At 37.9% G+C, this 20,314-nt stretch overlaps 2 protein-coding genes across 2 annotated transcripts; both read right to left on the bottom strand.

Moving 5' to 3' along the window:
* Positions 1–2,577: 2,577 nt before the first annotated feature.
* Positions 2,578–2,979, bottom strand: LOC141693976 (uncharacterized). The gene has a single exon (XM_074499181.1). The coding sequence runs from the start codon at positions 2,977–2,979 to the stop codon at positions 2,578–2,580; it is 402 nt and encodes a 133-aa protein (XP_074355282.1).
* Positions 2,980–2,992: 13 nt separating this feature from the next.
* Positions 2,993–3,511, bottom strand: LOC141693970 (uncharacterized). Its single transcript, XM_074499170.1, has one exon. It carries the CDS (start codon positions 3,509–3,511, stop codon positions 2,993–2,995), a length of 519 nt encoding a protein of 172 aa, XP_074355271.1.
* Positions 3,512–20,314: the final 16,803 nt, after the last annotated feature.

The following is a 20,314-nucleotide window of genomic DNA, read 5'->3' as shown; positions in this document are numbered from 1 at the left end:
GAATCCACTCCCATCATTGAATGTGAGAAGAAACCTGTAGTGAATCAAGCTACTAAGACACCAACCAAGGAGACTAAGACTGAAAACACTAGGAAAAGGAAGAAGAACAATTATGCTTATGTTGTAGATGCTCCAAGGAAGCAATGTCATAAATGTGGCTCAACAAATCATCTAACTCACATTTGTAGAAAGTATGTTAGTGAGCCAAAGGTTGGAGCATGCAAGTACAATGAGGCACTGGCTGAAGATCCATATTCCATATGTGATAAGTATGATTGCATTCCTTGCAATATGAAGGTTATGACAAGCTGTCATAAGTTGAGAAAAGATCTTAACGAAGTCAATCTTAGATCTGAGACTAAAAAGGAAAATGCTGATCAAACTATGAATGTTGTTCTTTTTGTACAAACTTTAAATATGGAATGATGAAAGACCTTTTATACATGAGGCCTTCAATTAAAAAATATCGCAATGCTCTCACTGACAACTTACGTGCTTCCTAGGCATCGTCGGGGGGCCATCTAGTCTCAAGGTGTGTACTGATTGGATCTATCCAACAACTCGCCACACCAATTGATGCTATCAAATTTAAGACATGTATAGTAGGGGTCTTCAGGACCTGGAAGTAGATACTTCTGGGGTAGTTCTTGATTTCAAATGAGGCAAACTTAGATAGGGCATCAGCAGTAGTGTTCTCCTCTCTCGGAACATGTTCAACGTGCCATTCATCAAATTGAGTCAGTATTCCCTTCACGACTCTCAAGTACATGGCCATTGTATCATCATTTGCCTCAAACTCTCCATTGACTTGAGCAACCACAAGCCTTAAATCTCCAAAAATTTTAAGGTTTTTGGCCCTCACGACTCTAGCCAAGCCTAAGCCGGCTATCAAAGCTTCGTATTTTGCTTCATTGTTCGTAGTTAGGAAGTCCAACTTTAAAGCATACTCAATCATGAATCCTTCAGGGCTTTACAAGACCAGGACTGTACCACTATTTTTTGTTTTAGATGCTCCGTCAAAATAGAGAACCCAATACTCTTTCAGCGTCACACCTTCGTCTTTCTATTTCTCTTTTCCTTCTAGGGTTATTATTTCTTGCCCCCGACTTCTTGGTCGCTAATGGAGCATTCGACTATGGAGTCTGCTAAGGCATGAGCCTTGATGGCTATTCGTGTCTTGTATTTGATGTCCAATTCACCCAAATCAATCGTCCACTTGATGAGTCTTCCACTTGCTTTCGGGCTTTGAAGAATGTTCCTTAAAGGTTGGTCCGTTAGGACTTCGATCTTGTGAGCCTGGAAGTATGGTCTCAACTTCCTCGAGGCTGTGACTAGGGAAAACGCAAACTTTTTAGTGGTGTAATAGTTTAACTCTACTCCGTGTAGCACCTTGCTCAAATAGTAGACAGACTTCTGGAGTTTTTGTTCTTCCTTTATCAGGACTACACTCACAGCTTGTTTAGAGACCGCAAGGTATAAGTAAAGGATGTCCTCTGAACTTAGTTTGGCCAACAACGGGGCCTCAGTCATGTACTTCTTTAGCCATTCAAAGGAATCTTGGCTCTCAGCTATCCATTTAAAATTCTTCACCTTCTTAAAGGTTTTGAAAAAGGGCGAGCATTTGTCTCCAGAATTGGAGATAAACCTCCCCAAAGCTGCAATTCTTCCATTTAGCTTCAGACCATCCTTGATGGAGTGTGGTGTCTCCATATCCAGTATGGCCTTAATATTATCAGGATTGGCCTCGATTCCGCTTTTTGAGACCATGTGCCCCAAAAAATTTCCAGATACAACACCAAAGACGCACTTGGCAGAGTTGAACGTCATCTTGTGGTGCCTCAGCACTTCGAATGCATCCCTGAGGTGATTTATATGATCGTCCTTGACTAGGCTTTTGACTAACATGTCATCAACATAGACCTCCATGGTTTTCCAATTAGATGGGCAAATATCTTATTCACCAATCTTTGGTAAGTAGCTCCTGCATTCTTAAGTCCAAAAGCCATAACAAGATAGCAAAAGACACTAAAGTTGGTTAAAAAAGATACCTTGTGAGTGTCATCTTTGTGCATTTTGATCTGATTGTAACCGCCAAAGCCATCCATGAAGGTCAGCATCTCGTGCCCATCTATGGCATCGATCAGGGTATCAATCCTTGGTGGGGGTAGCAGTCCTTAGGGCGTGCATCATTCAAGTCAATGAAGTTGATGCACATTCTTTACTTCATATTGGCCTTCTTGACCATTACGGAGTTGGCCAACCACTCAGGGAATTGCACTTCATCTATGAATCCAGCTTCAAGGAGCTTCTCGACCACCTTTTTAATGGTTTCCAGCCTGTCAGGGGCATAAGTTCTTTTCTTCAGATTCACGGCCTTCCGAGTTGGATCGATGTTCAACTTATTAGCTATAATTTTGGTGTCAATCCCAGCATATCAGCTATCATCCAAGCAAGCACATCATTGTTCTCTTGTAAGAAAGTTGTCAATTAGCTCTTCAGGGGCTTGTTCAAAGATGCTCCAATATATGTGACCTTCTCCGGGTCTAAGGAGTCTAGGGGAATTGGGACTAAGTCCTCCTATGGCTTCCCCCGAAGTTCTTTATTCTCGCAGACATTGAAGTCTTCTATGGGGAAAACCTGGCCCCCAGTTCCATCGGGCCTAAGTGCTACAACATAGCAACTGAGGACCATTTTCAGATCTTTTTTTGCCTCACTGACATCATTTCTAGTCGGGAAATTCAGTACCATATGGTACGTGGAGGGCACGGCCTTGAACGCATGAATCCATGTTCTTCCCATGATAGCGTTGTAAGTAGAGGCTGCCTTAACAACCTGAAAGTTTAACATATGTGTGGCCTCTCTGTGATCTTTCCCGATAGTCACGAGAAGTTGTATTTCTCCTTCGAATTGGCATTCCACTTGGTTAAACCCATTGATGGGTGCACTGGATGGAGTTAGTTGGTAGTCATTGTACCCCATCCTTAGAAATGTATCATGGAACATAAATTTCCACGAAAGCTCCATTCTCAACTAGGACCCTCATAATAAGACAATTTCCAATTATCGGAGTAATAACTAGAGGGTCATCTTGAGGAAACTTCAAACCTTCTAGGTCGAGGTCGCTGAACTCAAGTGTCATCTCTGTCTTAGAACACTTAGGCGGCTCTCCGACTGTACTCATAACTTCTCTCGCGTAAGCTTTCCGAGAGTTCCTTGTAGTCTCAGCTGCTGTCGGGCCTCCTGAGAACATGTTAATTACTGACCCTGGGGGATGAGGGTTACGATCTCGGTCGTTACCCCTTCGGTCATCGTCTCTTCGATCATTATCTTTTTTTTGGCCTCTAGCCTCTTCACCCTTGGTGAAGCGTCCAAATTTTCCTATTCGGATCAAATACTCAATCTCATCCTTGAGTTGTCTACAATCATCGATACCATGACCAATATCTCTATGGAACCTAAAGTATCGACCCTTGTCTCTTTTTTCACGGTCTCCCTTAGTGGCTTTGGCCATCTGAACTCTTTGTCCTTCTCAATTTCCATAAGGATTTGGCTCTTTGGAGCGTTCAATTTGCATATTCAGTGAACCTTGGTGATTGATTCTTCTTGGAAGTGGAGTCAGAGTTTTTTCCAGTTCGAAGATATTTTTCCTTGGCATCATACTCTTGATCTATCTTCCACTTCTTGTCACCATTGGGCTCGTTTCCTACTACTGTCTTTTTCATACTTTCCTCAACCTGGATTTACTTTCCGGCCTTACTCTAGAGCTGTAACATATTCTCTAGTGGACGCTTAGCTAGAGACATCTTGAAAAAATCATCTTTAGTCCCTTGCTGTAAATCAATCATAACCACCTTATCATCAAGAGCCGGGACCTTCAAGGCCTCCTTTGTGAATTGATTCAAGTAATCTGTAAGGGACTCCTTTACTTCCTGAACAATACTCATGAGGGAAGCTGAGCTTTTTTCATGCACTTTTCCACTGATGTACTGCTTGTTGAAATTTTGACTCAAATTTTTGAAAGACCCAACCGAGTTAGGGGTAGACGGCTGTCCCACCTTTGGGCCATGCTAGACAGAGTTTAGGGAAAGGCCTGACACTTAATACCGTCATTCAAAGGTAGTAGTAGGAGGGCATTGGAGAACGTCTTGGACATGATTTGCAGGATCGCCAGTACAATCATATGCTTTGATGGTGGTCATCTTAAACTTCCTTGAGATATGAGCATCCATTATCTCTTTGGTGAATGGCGGGTTTGGATTATCGGGGTCTCCTAGGGGCATCAAATCACTTGGATCAGCCCTTGGGGTTGCAGCTCCCCGCCTTGGCGTTGGATCTTCCAGGTCTACGATTGGAGAAAAATTCCTCCATCTTGCTACTTATTGGGTCCTTGGTGTCTAGTGCATCTCCTGATCACACTTCAGCCTTTGGATCTCAATTTCATGAGCCCTGATCCTCTCTTGTACATCTTGAGGAACCGTCCCTTGAGTGCTCCTGGGCTGTTGATAACCATTAGGCATTGGCTCCTTACCAACACGTCTCCTCCTTGGAGCGACTTTATCGTCCGATGAGTCAGAATCTCTAACAGAGTAGAGTCCAGAACATTTTCGATTCCCAGGGATGGGAGCCAAGCCACGGATGTATTGGGGCATCATCCCTTGTCCTTCTCTTCGATTAGAGAGTCCACTTCTTCCAAACTCGGGGTATAGAGGCATCCCGTAAGGTAGGTTGATAGTCCCTGAAATCATGATCGTTGAGTATTCATACCCAACGGGTTGAGGGTTTATTATTGCTTGTATTTGCTGAAATTGGGGATTCATCCCTTAAGGACTTGGTGGATTCATCCCTAGGGGCGGATCTTGGATTCAGGGATTTGTCCCTTAAGGTTGGGTCTCAGATGCCCCCACAGGGGTTCCTCCTTGGGTTGTGTCATAGTTTGAGTGTAGGGGTATATCCATTGATGATGAGATTGTTTGTGATATGACGGGATCATCAGTTTCACTGTTGTTTTCTCTCTGTGTAGGTACCATGGTTGTTGTTATCTTCTCACAGACGGCGCGAATTATTGTTGAATAAAAAATAGGGTTCATTAGTATTTAATGCTAGGGTTGGTGAGTTTCGAGTTTTAATAGTTGTTCTCGCGGTGGGGACTAGTTGTCCTCGTAAGATGCCTACGTATCTCTGTGTTGGAGTTCTAGATTGAGGGGTAGAGCCTTTATATAGACGTGAGCCTTGGGTTAGACTTGTGTTGAGAGACTTGGTGGATAAGTCTCCAACTTAGATGGTAATTAGGACTCCTATAAGGTAAGGAATTCTAGATCCTTCCTTGTAGGAGTTAGTGTCCACGTTGAACGTTATGTCTATGTTCTTTCAGCCGTATTGGGCCTAATCCATGAACATCTTATGTTCGTGGATCTTGACGACCTCTGCTCGTGGGCCTTCTGCTCATGGGCCTTGTCGACTTCGACCGTCTTTAGTCTTTAACAAACCTTTGACCAACATGGTTTTATTGAAGTTTGGACAGAATTTTAAGCGTAATAAATATGACATTTAATATATTTCTAGGACGTATTTTCTATCCATATCAATATATATATATAAATTTTGAAATAATTTGAAATATTTAAAATACAATATTGATTTTGGGCCAAGGTGAATGGATACAAAATGCAATTCTCTCTGAACGAAAAGATGAATAAATATTCAAGTTACCGGATTTAAGTTATATGCAACATTTGGTAATGCAATTCAGCAGTCTCCAAAGAAAACAAACTCAGTTAGCATGGTATAAGACGTACAATTAGCATTATATAATATGGCCATTGTTATTCCTTAACAATACAACAAGAATTACAAAAGGGGGGGTTGAATGTAATTCTGGCTTCTTTTTAGGATTTATGAAAAATGGTTCTAACTCAATTTATATCTAATTGTTTGATTTGCAAAGTGTGGAATACAGAGTTAAGTAAATCAAACATAAAGTGATAAAAACTCAGGTCTTTAAAACTTTCTGGTGGATTTGAATGTAACCACCAGATATATATATATATATCAAGAGAACCCTGTGAAGCTTGAATAACTCACAACTGATACATATATATATATATATATATATATATATATATATCAAGAGAACCCTGTAAAGCTTGAATAGTTCACAACTGCTTTACAAGTGAACAAAAAACTACAGAGAAATTCTACAGAATACAACTTACAAATGTTTCTCTGCTAAAAAATGTGTTTGTTTTGTTAGTTTGTTCTTCTAGCTACACTTTATATATCACCAAGTTTACATGATAATAAGACAAGAAAATAAAACAAAATCTATCAAGTCTAACTCCATGCTGCTTCACTACTCTATTCCAGCATCTTTAAATATCTTCATAATAGCATGGAAATGGTAATGCTTCTTTGTTCTCAAAACCCTTCTAAACAGGCTGCCACATTCCTTTTGCAAACACTCGACGCATGTGTCACTGTCAACAGATATTTGAATTAATCATCTGTCGGGTACATGCTTGTTATCCGTCGGGTAGCCTTGTTGATCATCCGTCGGGTAGCTTTGTTGATCATCCGTCGGGTAGCCATTTATCACTTGAATCCATTTCATTTGTGCAGAATTACAAGACATCTTATATTTACATTTAATCAACCTATTCTACATATCTACTAGCAGTATACATGATTCATAAGCTACTACAGAATCTATACAAAGTTGTTTGCAGAAATGTGGTACAGTACTTATTGTTACATAAGCTACTCACCCGGTGGATATCAATTAGTCATCCGTCGGGACTATATTGAATCATCCTTCGGAACTATAATTGATCATCCGTCGGGTGCTACAAAATTCACTAAGTTAAATCTACTAAGGTGTTTTGTTTAGCTTATCATCAAGTACACAACATATTCCTAACAATCTCCCCCAATTTATGTCTACTGGAATTATAGCCATAAATTAAGAGAAACTTGATGATAACAAAACATCCTAAAGATACAGTTTGAAAAATAGTAGATAAAACTAATAAGTGCTACAAATTGCTGAAAGTTGAACAATGCAAAGTACACAAAGAAATTGCTCATAATTGTTATCAAGATGCTCCTCTAGTCTGAGCAGATAGATCTATTTCCTTGATTGTCTGGATTTCTTCCCAAGCCTTCTGATGTTTTCTTCAATTTGATTCTGAAGTTGTCTGTGGAATTCAAGTTCATCAGCTTCTGAGAGATTTAGCATTTCCTACATTTCCAAAAGAGTCTCATTGCTAGAGATACTCAATTGGTCCTCCAATCTGAAGAATATTCTAACACCTTTGTCATCCATGAATTCCATCAGCCAATAGGGCCTTAGATGCACTCTTTTTCCTGTAAAGGGAATAGATAGAGTTTTTGGAAGTGCATCTTTAGCTCAAATACTCCTTAGTTCCTCAATCCTCTTTAGAACTATTCTTCTTGCAGTCACATTGTATCCAAAATTCTTTTTAAAGGATGAATAGATTTTAATCAGAACATATTGGCTTTCTTGGAGAATCTTGTGAAGATGCCATGTTATCTATTTCCCTCCCTTGTATTTAAAATACCAGTCTTTCAGGAAGGTGTCTGTAAGCATCAATTCCTCTTACTTCTTCCAGTTCATCCAAGTAGAGATTCAGGTCTGAAAATTCCTTGATATCACAAATGTACATGAGATCTCTCTTGTTGACTGTGGGTTGGGATTTGGTTAGAGCTTTGGATCTGAGAGATACAGGCTTCACTTTCTTGCTAGCTCTAGTCTTTGTCTTGAATATGGGTAAATTTAGCTCAGGAATTGGTAAACTATCCCAGTCTACTGGCTCATCCTTAGGAACAATTGGTTCACCATGAATATTTCTTGTTGGATCAACCACTTTGAATTCTTCAAATACCATTGAGGGTTTTGATGTCTGAGTTGTAGTTGTAGGCTTTTTGGGAAATTGGTCTTCCAATTCCTCATCATTAAAGTTCACTTTCCTCTTAGAATGGAGTTTGTATCTAAATCTTCTTTTCTGTTGTGATTCTTCTTGCATTTTCAGATCCTTAGGTTCAGTAATTACAGTTGGTTGTACAGGAAGTTATGTTGTGGTTTTTACAGCTTGAAGCTTGGCCAAGATAGCAGCTTATTCTTTCTTTTGCTTTTGCCTCTTAGCATCCAAAGCAGCTTGCTTCTTTTCAAGCCTGATTCTTTCTTTCTCTTCCTTTTTAGCTTCCACAAATAGTGGGTGTCCAACCACCACAAAAATCTCCTTACCATTTCTGTAAATTTTAGCAATTCTCCTTTTAAGCACTGAATCAGTTGGATCCTTGTAGAATGCAATATACCTAGCCAACAGTTTCTTCTCATCTGGCCTAGGTGTTTCAAACACCGTATCCATAGGATTCTTATCTGAAAACTTAGAGTAGTTCTTTTTGGTCTTCATGATGACATCTTTCTTTGGAGATTTGATGCAGGAAGTTTGACCTCTTTCCAGATAGTTCATACTTATGTCATTCACAACAAATTTCATGAATTTAGAGTGATGATTAAAGACTTTGTCTGACTTCTGAATTGGCCCAAACTTTTGTTGGATATCTGCATCTATCTTTCTTCGTTTTTCTTTTATTTCCTTCTCTAAAGCTGTAATATCAAGCATCTTCGAATTTGATTTCAACTCAAGCTTTTCAGCTGCTCTTTGGATTAGATCAATGTTATCCAATACTGGTGGCTTTGTGAAAGCAATTGTTGGCATAATCACTTCGCTGACTTGTATGTTTAGTTGTAGCTCCCCCTTACTTGAGCCTTTTCCTTTCTCCTCCTCACTTGAGCTTTTCTCCCCCTTTTTGTTAGCATCAAGTTGTTGAGTGGAGGGGACTTGGGCAGCCACTAGTTGTTGTAGCAGTTGAGTTTGCTGAGCTTGATGGAGATGTATAGCTTTTAAAGAAGCTTTCATTACTGTCATTCTGGTATACAAGGAATCTATCTTTGTGGCAAGATCAGAATTCTTTCTGAGTTGTCTCTTACTGTCAAGCATTGTAGATTCTGGAAGTTTAGAAACCAACCTTTCAGAAATGTCTCTTTTCATTTGATCAATATCTCTTTTGATAGAACTGACATCCTGAGTATGTTGAAAACCTTGGATTTGTTGTAATTGAAGAGAAGCAAGGTGTGCTTGTAGGAGCTTCTTGGTGCTGGCATTTGTTGTGGATTGAAGAGCAGAGTGTGTCTGACTTATAAGTTGAATCAGGGTAGTCTTGAAATAGTGTTCATCACACTGCTTTGAAAATGCCCAAGATGGCATACCAGATCTGGAACTAGGGCCTACTTCTTCCATATGTTCAGTGACTCCTCTTCACTTGCATCACCAAAGAAATCAGCAGATTCCCCAATCCCATAGTCAACATCATCATCAGCTCTAGGTGGCATAGTTGTGATGGCATCCTTAGCTCTCTGCATTGACTGGGTGGTGTGCACCAAATTCAGTATCCTTTTTACATCTTCATTGCCCTGTCCAACCAAAATTTGATAAGCTGGAACAGGATGAGTAAATGCCTCAGCATCCGAAGAGATGGAACTTATAACAGCTTGAGGATGCTGAGATAGTCTCTCAATGTCTACATCATTGGAATTCATTGACTCACTAGCAATGATATCCAGCCTTATCCCTCCTGTACCTATATTTCTCTCTTTTTGTATCAAGGGCTCCCCTTGGCTCCCCACCCTCACACCCTCATCTTCACCATCTAAGGTGGGACTCCTCTCACTCACTTTTTCCAGTCCTGAAGAAATGGACTGTATTTGATCACTCTTTTTCTCTCCTTTTTCCTTGTTGCAACCCAGACTCTCACTCAATTCACTCCCTTCCCTCAGTCCTAAGAGTGATTGCACTACTACTAAGTCCTCTACACTTGTAAGAATTGATGAAATATAAAGTTGTGCAGAGACACCCGACGGATGAGGAATATCCATCAGGTTAGCAGTTTGACTATCCGACGGATTACTGCTGTTAAGCTTATCCGTCGGGATACAATCACTACTCGACGGATGATAAATATCCATCGGGATAGAAAAAAAATTGAGCTTGGAGTGGAGACTATTGTAGACTCTGCGCAGATTGATGAAAATTTTAGCACAGATGTCTCAACAGTCTTAGAAAGGAAAGGTAAATGAGCCAACAAATCATCTAAAAGATGATGCGCACTTACTTGGATTTTTGGCTTCTCCAAGAGAGTTAAAGATGGAGAATTTGGAAGTGATGTATTAATCATGTCAACATCTAGTGAGTGTATGGGAGAATTTGGTGTATCAGGTGCTTCAATTATGAGAGATTTTGGCTGTGACTCCACATTTATTGGAGCCACATCAACCTGACTTTGAGAAGGTGCAGTGACTGGGTCTTTTGCACCAGTTTGCACAGTGTGTGGCCCTGTGCATCCCTAAGGGTTTTTGATCTTTTCTTTCTAGCATAAGTTTGTGGTGAGCTAGTGTCCCTACCCCTCTTGGCCTGTGCTTCTGGTTGGGAGCTTGTTTCAATGGTAACATCCTTTTGGGAGGATGAAACCAGTAATAAGCTAATATCCTTATTAACAACCACAGTTTGTTGGGAAACTGTGGTGTGGCTAGGTTTGGGTACACTTCTCACCATCCTTATCCTGAGGGCTTATTTGATTTTCACCTTGTCCCTCACCTTTCTTGCCCACCTTCATACTCCCCTCTTTAGGTTTGGTGGATTTTACAACTGATTTCTTTTGAAAGAAATCAGAGGGGGATTTCTTAGCTTTGGATTTAGGAACTTTTGTTGGTTTGGTAGCTTGGATAAGCAACTGTTGGGTCATTGACATGGTTGTCATAGCTACACTAGAAAGCAAAGAAATTTGTGAGGTTGGAAGAGTGGAGACAGAAGAAATTACCTCACTTACCTGAGGTCCCTCCATTACTGGAAAGTAGTATAAGGGAACCTCCTTGTGATGGTTTGCTCTGTTTAAATCTTCAATGATCCTTCTTTCTTGAACCCAACAATTTAACTTGTTGGTTGGGTTCTCAATCACAATATCTCCAATAAGATGGTTAGCAAGCATCATAACCATCACAATATCTTTAAATTGATGTATAATGGAAGTCCACCTATTATGAATGATGGTTATGATGGATAATGGAAGTCCGCCTATTGTGAATGATATTATTTCACAAATTGAAGAAGCTAAAAGGTCTGAATTTGGTAACATACTTGCTACATTGTCATTAACGATTGAATCATTAATATGTTGCTTTATTATTTATGTCATTTTAAATGATAATTTGTTAACTCTTTTGAATGTGTTTTGCACATGCTATTGATATTTTAACCATTCAAATTCAAGATATTTATAACATGCAGTATATATATTGTTAAAATTTCAGGTACTCATTCAAGTAGCAGAAACAAAGTAGCAGAAATGAAGTCAAAAAATAAAAATTTTGGATCAAGCAAATCAAAAATGAAATGGAAAATGAGAAACAGAGTAGGATATCTAAGCACAAACAATTTTGATCAATTCATAAGGTAATTATTTTAAATTGTATAACTATCAATTCTTAATCAACTTAACATAGCTCTACAATAATTCACTTGTGTTGCATTTATAAATACATCAGGATTTATATTGTTGGTCTTAAATTGTTGATAATAATATATTTGGTCATTTATAGGGGTATATGGCAAACACTACCGATTGACAAAATAGGAGAATGTATTTTTCTGGACCCTCTGTGGTTCAGAAAATATATGTTGAACAATGGTGATTCTAGGAAAAAAGCATTGAGATATATATCAAAGGAGAAAGTGTTCGGAAAAAAATATATTTTTGTTCCAATGTGTGAAGGGTATGTAAAACAATCTTCAACAAATAATATTAGAAAAACTGTAATTTTAATAAATTTTTATATATTTTCCATTACAAGAGCCACTGGAATTTGCTCATATTATGTAATTTTGGCGGAACACTGGAATCCAAAAGAAGTCCATGTTTGTTGTTGTTGGATTCACTAAAGTCAACCATTTCACATAGACTAAAAGCAAAACTTCAAAAGTATGACCCCTACTCTATTTTTTGACTTAATCTAATCATAAAAGTAATGTTTTATCATATAAGACAATAAAAGTAATCTAACAAAATATTATTTAATATATAGGTTTATCCAAGACATTTTGAAACAGGAGGAAAGAGAAGGATCACATGAAATTTTAAAGTATCCATTTCATATTCCCAAAGTCCTGCAACAGAAGGATGACTCTAAATGTGGTTACTATGTTTTGTACTGTATATACAAATTTCTAATCTCATGTCCAAAGCATTACAATTTCCAAGAACATTATCCAGGATTTGTAAGTATAATACACTTTATATTTTTTTAATTTGTTTGATTACATGAACTTATTTAACTGTTTATTCTCATTTGCTTATTAATACATGAATGAGAACTGGTTCACAAGTGATGATGTAGATGAGTTTTCTTCAATACTACCATCAATGTGTGAGACTATGGTGAATGAATCCAACTTTAGAAATAAAGAAGATAATGATATTTAAATAATCACTGTTATAGACTTTTCAAGTGAAAAAGAAGAGAATGGTGACATGTTAGGTCACACACACTGTAGAGGGGGTGAATACAGTGTATAGCACAATCAAATCGAACTTTAATAACTTAAGTAACAGAAAACAAACTTTATTCAAAGTAATAAACTCTGTTATAGTATGGAACTGTCCTCTCTCAGTGATGAACAAATATCACGAGAGCTGCTAGGGTTACAAAGAATAATCTTCTCGATTGTGATAACACTTATAGTGTAAACCCAATGTATGTGTTTATATACTACACAGTTACAAGATAATCGCTAATTGATACGGAATATAATTCTGCTTCCTAAAATATATCAATCAGATATCTTTTCTTCCAAGTATTATATTCTTCATAGAATTCCTTCTTCATGCATATCTCTTCTTATGTTTGTCTCGATCTTCTCTTTCCAGTAAATCAGCCGCCTTCCTTATCTGAACATTTCCTTTAAGTCCTGATATTATCTTCTGATAAATATCTTCTGAACCTTAAGTACTGATGACTTAAGTTCTGACTTCAGTATAAGTGATAATTTCAGTTAAGTACTGATTTGTCATGTTTAAGTAAGATCTGTAAACTAAACATAAATCACATTAGTCAAGACATTATTAAATATATGTAACAATCTCCCCCAACTTGTAAATTAGCATAATATACAAGTTTAACAGATATTTGATGATGTCAAAAACATTAAGTACAAATGCATGAGAATTTGACTAGATAACTACAACTTACAGTCCTTAAAGCTTTACCAATCTTTAACTTTTGATAATAACTTCAGTCTGTATTCATATCAGAATTTAAGTAGTTGTATATCTTGACTTGGCTTCATCTTCTGATCTCTCTGATGTCAGGAGTTGTTCTGAGATAGTTCTTCAACAAACATCTCTCATCATATCTAAGTTCATCAATCATCCTCCTTTTAGCATCTTTAAGTTCTGCAGAATCTTCACCAGTTTGAAAGATTGCAGCCTTGAGATCATTAATTTTAGCTTTCTTTATGTCCTGATCCAGTCTGATCAAATATGCCTTGTCAGACTCAAGATTGAATTCCACAGCCCTGTAACCCAGAAAGGTAGTTATAATCTTAGAAGAATTGGGCTTCATCTCAACAATATCACCCTTGTGATCTCCGTACTTTGGAAGATATGTGCTGTCAGACTTAACAGAATTAAGCTTTTTCTGTTTCTGAATTTGACTCTTCAAAAAGTTTGCAGCACTTTTTGTTATTTTGTCACTCACTTGAAGTAAGAATAATACATGTTCCAGTTCTTCAAAATACTTCAGTGGAATGGCATTTTCCCTTATATGATAAACCCTACCATCTGTCATGAAGTACAACAAGATATGTTCTTTCAAGTAGGTATGGTAAACCATTTGACAGATTCTAGTTGATTCAATCTCTCAGGAGTTGCTCCAATATCTGGTTCACTTAAGGAAGTTGGATCATTGGTTGTGTTCTGTACTCTTCTTTCTTCAGCACTTCTCAATCCAGTTTTATCTCTTTCTTCCTTTCCAGTAACCAACCTTGCTTCAAAACCACTTGCAGCAGTCTTCAAAGGTTGAGTCTGTTTGGCTTTGGTGAATCCTGGTAAGTGTATCTTCGAAGGTTTAACATGAGCAATGTCAGAGGTTTCCTTTGATTTATCTTCTGATATCAAGTTAACTTGAGCTATGTCAGAGGTTACTTGCTTCTTTGAGATATCAGAACTAACTATCTCTTGACTCTGAACAACTTGAGCCATGTCAGAGGTTGTCTTAGAAACTTTTCTTGAAGTCAGAGCAAGATCAGCATCTTCATCAGTAATTTCTTCATTCACAGGAGGCACATAAACTTTGATAGGTTCACCAACTTTCTCTTTGCCCTTGGACCTTGGATCTATCTGCAGTTGTGATTTTGCTTTGGTTGCTTCAGGATTTGTCCTTCCTTTTATCATAATGCCTTTGAGCTTTGGAAGTTTCTTTTTACCAGAAGCTTCAGATTTAGATTTGACCTTTTCTGATTTAAGTCTAGCTTCTTCTTCCATTAGACTCTCCAAGTCCATTCCTGGATTTTCCTTAAGAAATAACTATCTTGACATTTCTTCATCAAGATCCAAAAGTTCATCAGAACTTATCCTTTTACCAGTAGCAGAAGTAATTCTTTTTCCAGCATCAGAACTTGTCCTGTGACTTGTAATTCCAGCTCCTCTTGATGAGAAATTTCTACCTTGACCATGACCTCCACCCATTCCAGAGTTTCCCTGGTCATCTTTTTCATCATCCTTCCCCTTCAGTGTCTTATCAGTTTTGCATTTGGACTTAATTACTTTCGCCCCCTTTTTGGCATCAGCAGGTAACATGAGAGAGATAAGCAATTCCACTGAGGCTTGGATTTTATCGAGTTGAGATTGCTGAGAAGCTTGATTTTTCAAAATATCATCAATCTGAGATTGTTGCTTCTCTTGGGTCTTCTCAATATAAGCAACTCCGTCAAAGGTAGGTTTAAAGAAACTTTTCTTTTCAAGTTTCTTAACTGTTTCTTGTTTGAGTAATTATTCCTGAATTTTATGTAACTCTTCATGAGTTGTGGAATGGAGACCTTGCAGATTTTTAGTACTCAATGCAGTGACTCGAAGCTATGTTTTGAAATCATCATTAATTAACATCTCATCAGCTTTTGTCAAGTGCTCATCAAGAGTCTTTGTAGATGGAACACAGGTGACTGAGTTCAATTCCTTAGTCCACTCTTGTCCTCGAGGAGTTTCACTCCAAGGCACTGGTTCCTCTCTTCGAGTAAACTGTGCATGTCCTGAAGGACCAGCTGCATCAGCATCTGCATTCATAGCAGTATCACAAGTAGGGTCAGCATTTGAAGCATCAGAACTAACAGAATCAACATTTTCTGATAGAACAACAGTATGAGAAGCAATTGAGGCTTCAGCATCATCCTCTAAGTGCTGATCTGGTTCCAAGTTCTGATCAACAGCCATATCATGATGCTCACCTATATTCTGATCATCAACATCTAGATGCAGAGAAGGTGTAGTAGACAATTCTGGAGTTTGAGTAGCATCAGTAACATGTGTTGTTGATGGATGAATTGTTGTTGGAGCTTCTAAGTAAAGTACCTCAGGCACAACCAGGTTCTGAATATCAATTTCAGCACTTGTGCCTGGGTTGACAGGAGATACAGTTTCATGTACAGGAGACACAGATGGTATGTTTGCCTTTTCTGTAGCAGCTTCATGAGTTGGAGTCAATTGAGAAGCAGTGGCTTCAGCAAAGTCTGGTTCTTGTGAGATCAGAGATTCATGATCTTCTTCCTTAGCTGCTGCTTCCTCATCATCTGAAATTGGCCTTTTAGCTCTCTGTTTCTTGTATCTCTTTGAAGGTGGGGATTCCTTGGGAGGTTCAGCAGAAGTCATTCTCCTAAGCCTTTTGAGAAGCTTAGATCCCCCGATTCCAGAATCCTTCTGAGAAGGAACTTTCTCAGCTTCTTTAACAACAGGTTCTGATGAAGAAACATGTTCCTCACTATCAGACTCATCTCTCAGAACAATCCTCCTTCTCTTCTGTAGTGTTTGAGAAACAGTCTTTGTTATCTTGGGCTTGGAAGATGAAGGCTTCACAGTAAGTGCTGAGGATGAAGGTTGAGCTGTCTGTGAAGTTGAGAGATATGATTTGAGATATGTTCTGAGGGAGGGTTGAGGAATTGATGTATGAGAGGTATGTTCTGATGGTTGCTGTGGTGTTTGGGATGTGGTGGTGGGTTGTACATTAGGATAAACAGATCTATAGGTTTCAGGATTAGCATTTACCAAGATCTGTTTTACAGACTGAGGAATCTGTAAAGGTCTAACCACCTTTTTCTTAAGGTCAGCATTTACCAAGTCATTAAAGGTTCGTTTTGCAATTTTAAAGGGTGGATATAAAGAACTGGCTAGTTGAGGGGGATCAGTACAGCAAAAGTTATATATAAGCTGACAGAATCTAGCAAAGTAAACTACATTTCTATCTTCTGTCATCTTATCCCCTATGAAACCTATCAGAGCACTTGCAAAATCAAAATGAGTTTGGTTAATAATAGCATACCCGATGTGCTGACTCATTATTTGGAATGGTATCAAAGTTTGAACACTTATTCCCGAAGGCTTTAGTGATGCAGTCGAAGAAGCTCCATTCCTTTCTGATATGTGCCCCTTTCAACTGTCCAAGCTTAGCCAAACTATTTTCATACCCCAAACTGTACATTAACTCTTGTAGAGCTGATTCCTCCGGTGTTGAAAAAGTACAGCCTTCTGGTAAATGTAAGGCCTTGCGAATTGTACCATGAGTTACCACATGTGCAGAATCATCCACTTCAAAAACAATACTGGGAGTACCAGTTATACCACCATTATCAAAATGCCTAGACCTCCAAAACGTCAGAACTTGTTGGCTTGAAAAGACTGAAGGTTGAGTCCATGCATACCCAATTTCACTGTGTGCAAGAAGATCTTGCACAAAATGCAACTCAGACGGAGCTTCATCATGATCGAGAATTGCAGCATAGTTATTTGGAACGAACTTAGCTCCATCAATGATCAAATCCTTAGGTGCCATGAGAAAAATTGAAAATTAAGATTGCCTGTTAGGTGTTTGATAAAATGTCTGTATGAAAAACCAACGTCAGGAGATGAGAGATAGTAAAAGCAAAGAAAGAGAGATAAAGTGTAAAAGTAAATAAAAGATTGTATAATCTTCTCTCTCTCTTACTTATACTTGGTAAAAAAATATAACCGTTGGACACCTGTCAGACATGCAGAAATAATGAATAGTTAATGGGCACGGGAAAACAGTAATTATTACTTACCCATTTGCAGTTTTTTTTTAAGGAAAAACCGTTCCACTTACCCAGTAATTCCATTAATTGAGGTAAATCAGTTTTAATTCAAAATTTAAACTGTTCCCACTTATTCAATTATTTTCACTGCAAAACCAATATTCTGAAATAAATTTCAAGTGTGAGAATGACCAAAATAAATCAAGTAAACAAGTACTGATATTTGAAAGTCAGAACTTAATTTAAATCAATGATTAAAATGATCATCAGAACATGGATATATCAGGATTTAACAGCGCAGTTAAATGTGCAACTATCTCAGAGACAGAATCTTGCAAAAATAAGAAATTTCATTAATATATTAAGAGAATACATTCATGAAATTGAAATTATATCATAGAATTACAAGACTGTCCTAAGCTTCTAGTCCTAACATCAACAGCCTTAGTCCTAGCTCAAGAAGCAGGGCAAGGCTAACGATGAAGAAAAACAGGAAGAAGAAAATAAGTTATTTCTTCTTCCTACTCTCTACAAAAAGAATAGTGAGTCTGATGATTCGCTCTTGCTGGCGGAGAGCTTCCATCCTTTCCTCCTCCAATCGCTCCAGATTGCGATGGTAGTCCATGTAAAAGAACAGGAGGTGTGTGAGAACCTCCTGGGGAACCGAGTCACAAATCTCATCAGGAATGACAGTCACGTGCCATTCCTGCTGCCATCCCTCACAGCTTAACTCCATGTTGAAGGTCTCATAGTTTAAAAACATATTGTAGTTAACCATGATGTTGTGTATATGAGGGAAAAGAGAGTAAGTGTTTGAGGAAAGAATTGATGTATAGGTTGATGTGAAGTGTTGGTTTATATAGGCAAGAGAATGCCAGGAGACGCAAGGAAATTTAATGCTGACAGGTAGAAATAATTCTACCTTGTCTCCCTAGACTGGGAAGACGAAAAACAGTAATTGGAAGTGTAAGGCAGGGTTTAATGCGCACAAGTAACAAGTAAAAATTACTGTGCATGTACGAGTTTTACTAACCCTAATTAGATTGACTGTTAATATTCTACCCAAACATATTCTGATTTAAAATGAGACTGTTTTTAGATTTTATCCACAAATAAGTCAAGTAAAGGATCAGAATTTAATATCAGAACTTAGACTTATATCAGAACTTAACAATCATCAGAACATGATTTCTTAACTCAAAAAATGAATGCCTTTTTTTTGTAATTCTTCACACAAATTCTGATATCGATTCTTCAGAACTTAATCATCAGAACGTTCAACAGAACTTGTCCTCGGAATTTATGCAATCTGACACATAAACTGTTCATCTAAAATAACATAGATCACCACAGTAATTTTCATCATTCATATGGAGTGTTAGTGTGTGCATTAAGCTAAATATCAGACAAAGAGTAAAGTCTGATTCACTTCAGTACATCTTAGAAATAAGGCATTACTAAAACTTTACTGAAAATCTGGCATTATTCTGAGGCCTACTATTGAATGAGTTCACGCTTGAGTCCACCTCAACTATTTTGTGCTAATTTTGTGCATCTTTTGAAATTCCATTGTATAGTGGCTTCTCAGTGTAAGTGAGTCACGACTGCTTATCAGAATTTATACTTTTATCAGAGTATTTCTCCAGTAATCATAGAGTGTGAAAAGTCACCAAGAAAATATTTTGCTTTTTTGATGCATATTACTTAATACCAGCAATGCACTTGGGTCGTCCCTTCCACATTTTTACTCTAGATCTCAAAGGAGTACCTGATTTTTATTTCTTGTTTCTTTTCCTTTTTCTTTTGAAAAGTAAGGTTTATCAGCACTTAGTACATTCAACAGATTTACTAGAATCAAAACTTAAAAGATGAGAAGCATTGTTATAGTTTTTGACTTAGTAATAAGATAGACAAAGTAAACTCAACTAAGCTCAATATCAGAATTTGCTTGTGTCAATAAATTTCCACAGAAATAAGTACTTCTAACATGGGATCTCTAGTGTATTGAAGACTACTAGGTTAGCATCTAGCACGGGTATCCTCATAGGATTGAATAGTTATATAAACAGACATATCATTATCAGAGTTTAGAAATTCACATCAGACAACAATCAGTACTTAAGCAATTTTCAAGTAAGCACAGAATACACAAGGAAAGTAATTTCTGTAAACACTGATCATAAAGTCTGATGCATTAGAACAAAAACTAAGCAGATTTAGAGTAAGAACCTGAAACCATTCCAAGTTCATTTATCAATCTTGTAAAAGTAGCTTCACACGGTGGTTTTGTGAAGATATCTGCTAGTTGTTGATCTGTTGGAACAAAGTGCAATTCCACTGTACCTTCATCCACATGTTCCCTTATGAAGTGGTACCTAATGATGATGTGCTTTGTCATTGAGTGCTGAACTGGATTACCTGTCATAGCAATAGCACTTTGATTATCACAGTAAATAGGGATTTTAAAATATGTTAACCCATAATCCAGTAACTGATTCTTCATCCAAAGAATCTGTGCACAACAGCTTCCTGCAGCAATGTACTCTGCTTCTGCAGTTGATGTGGAAATTAACTTTTGTTTCTTGCTAAACCAAGAAACCAATCTGCCTCCAAGAAATTGGCAGCTTCCACTTGTGCTTTTCCTGTCAATTTTGCAACCTGCAAAATCTGCATCTGAGTAACCTATTAGTTTAAAATCTGATTCTCTGGGATACCACAATCCCAGATCAGTTGTTCCCTTAAGATACTTGAAAATTCTTTTCACAGCTGTTAAGTGAGGTTCTCTTGGATCTGCTTGAAATCTTGCACAAAGACAGGTAGCATACATGATATCAGGTCTACTAGCAGTTAGATAGAGTAGAGAGCCAATCATACCTCTGTAATCAGTAATATCTACTGATGTACCAGTATCCTTATTCAGTTTT

The sequence above is a fragment of the Apium graveolens genome, chromosome 2 (genome assembly GCF_009905375.1).
Source record: "Apium graveolens cultivar Ventura chromosome 2, ASM990537v1, whole genome shotgun sequence".
NCBI classification, from domain to species: Eukaryota; Viridiplantae; Streptophyta; class Magnoliopsida; order Apiales; family Apiaceae; genus Apium; species Apium graveolens.
The sequence above is the reverse complement of the archived record's forward strand: the minus strand, read 5'-3'. Positions and strand labels throughout refer to the sequence as shown.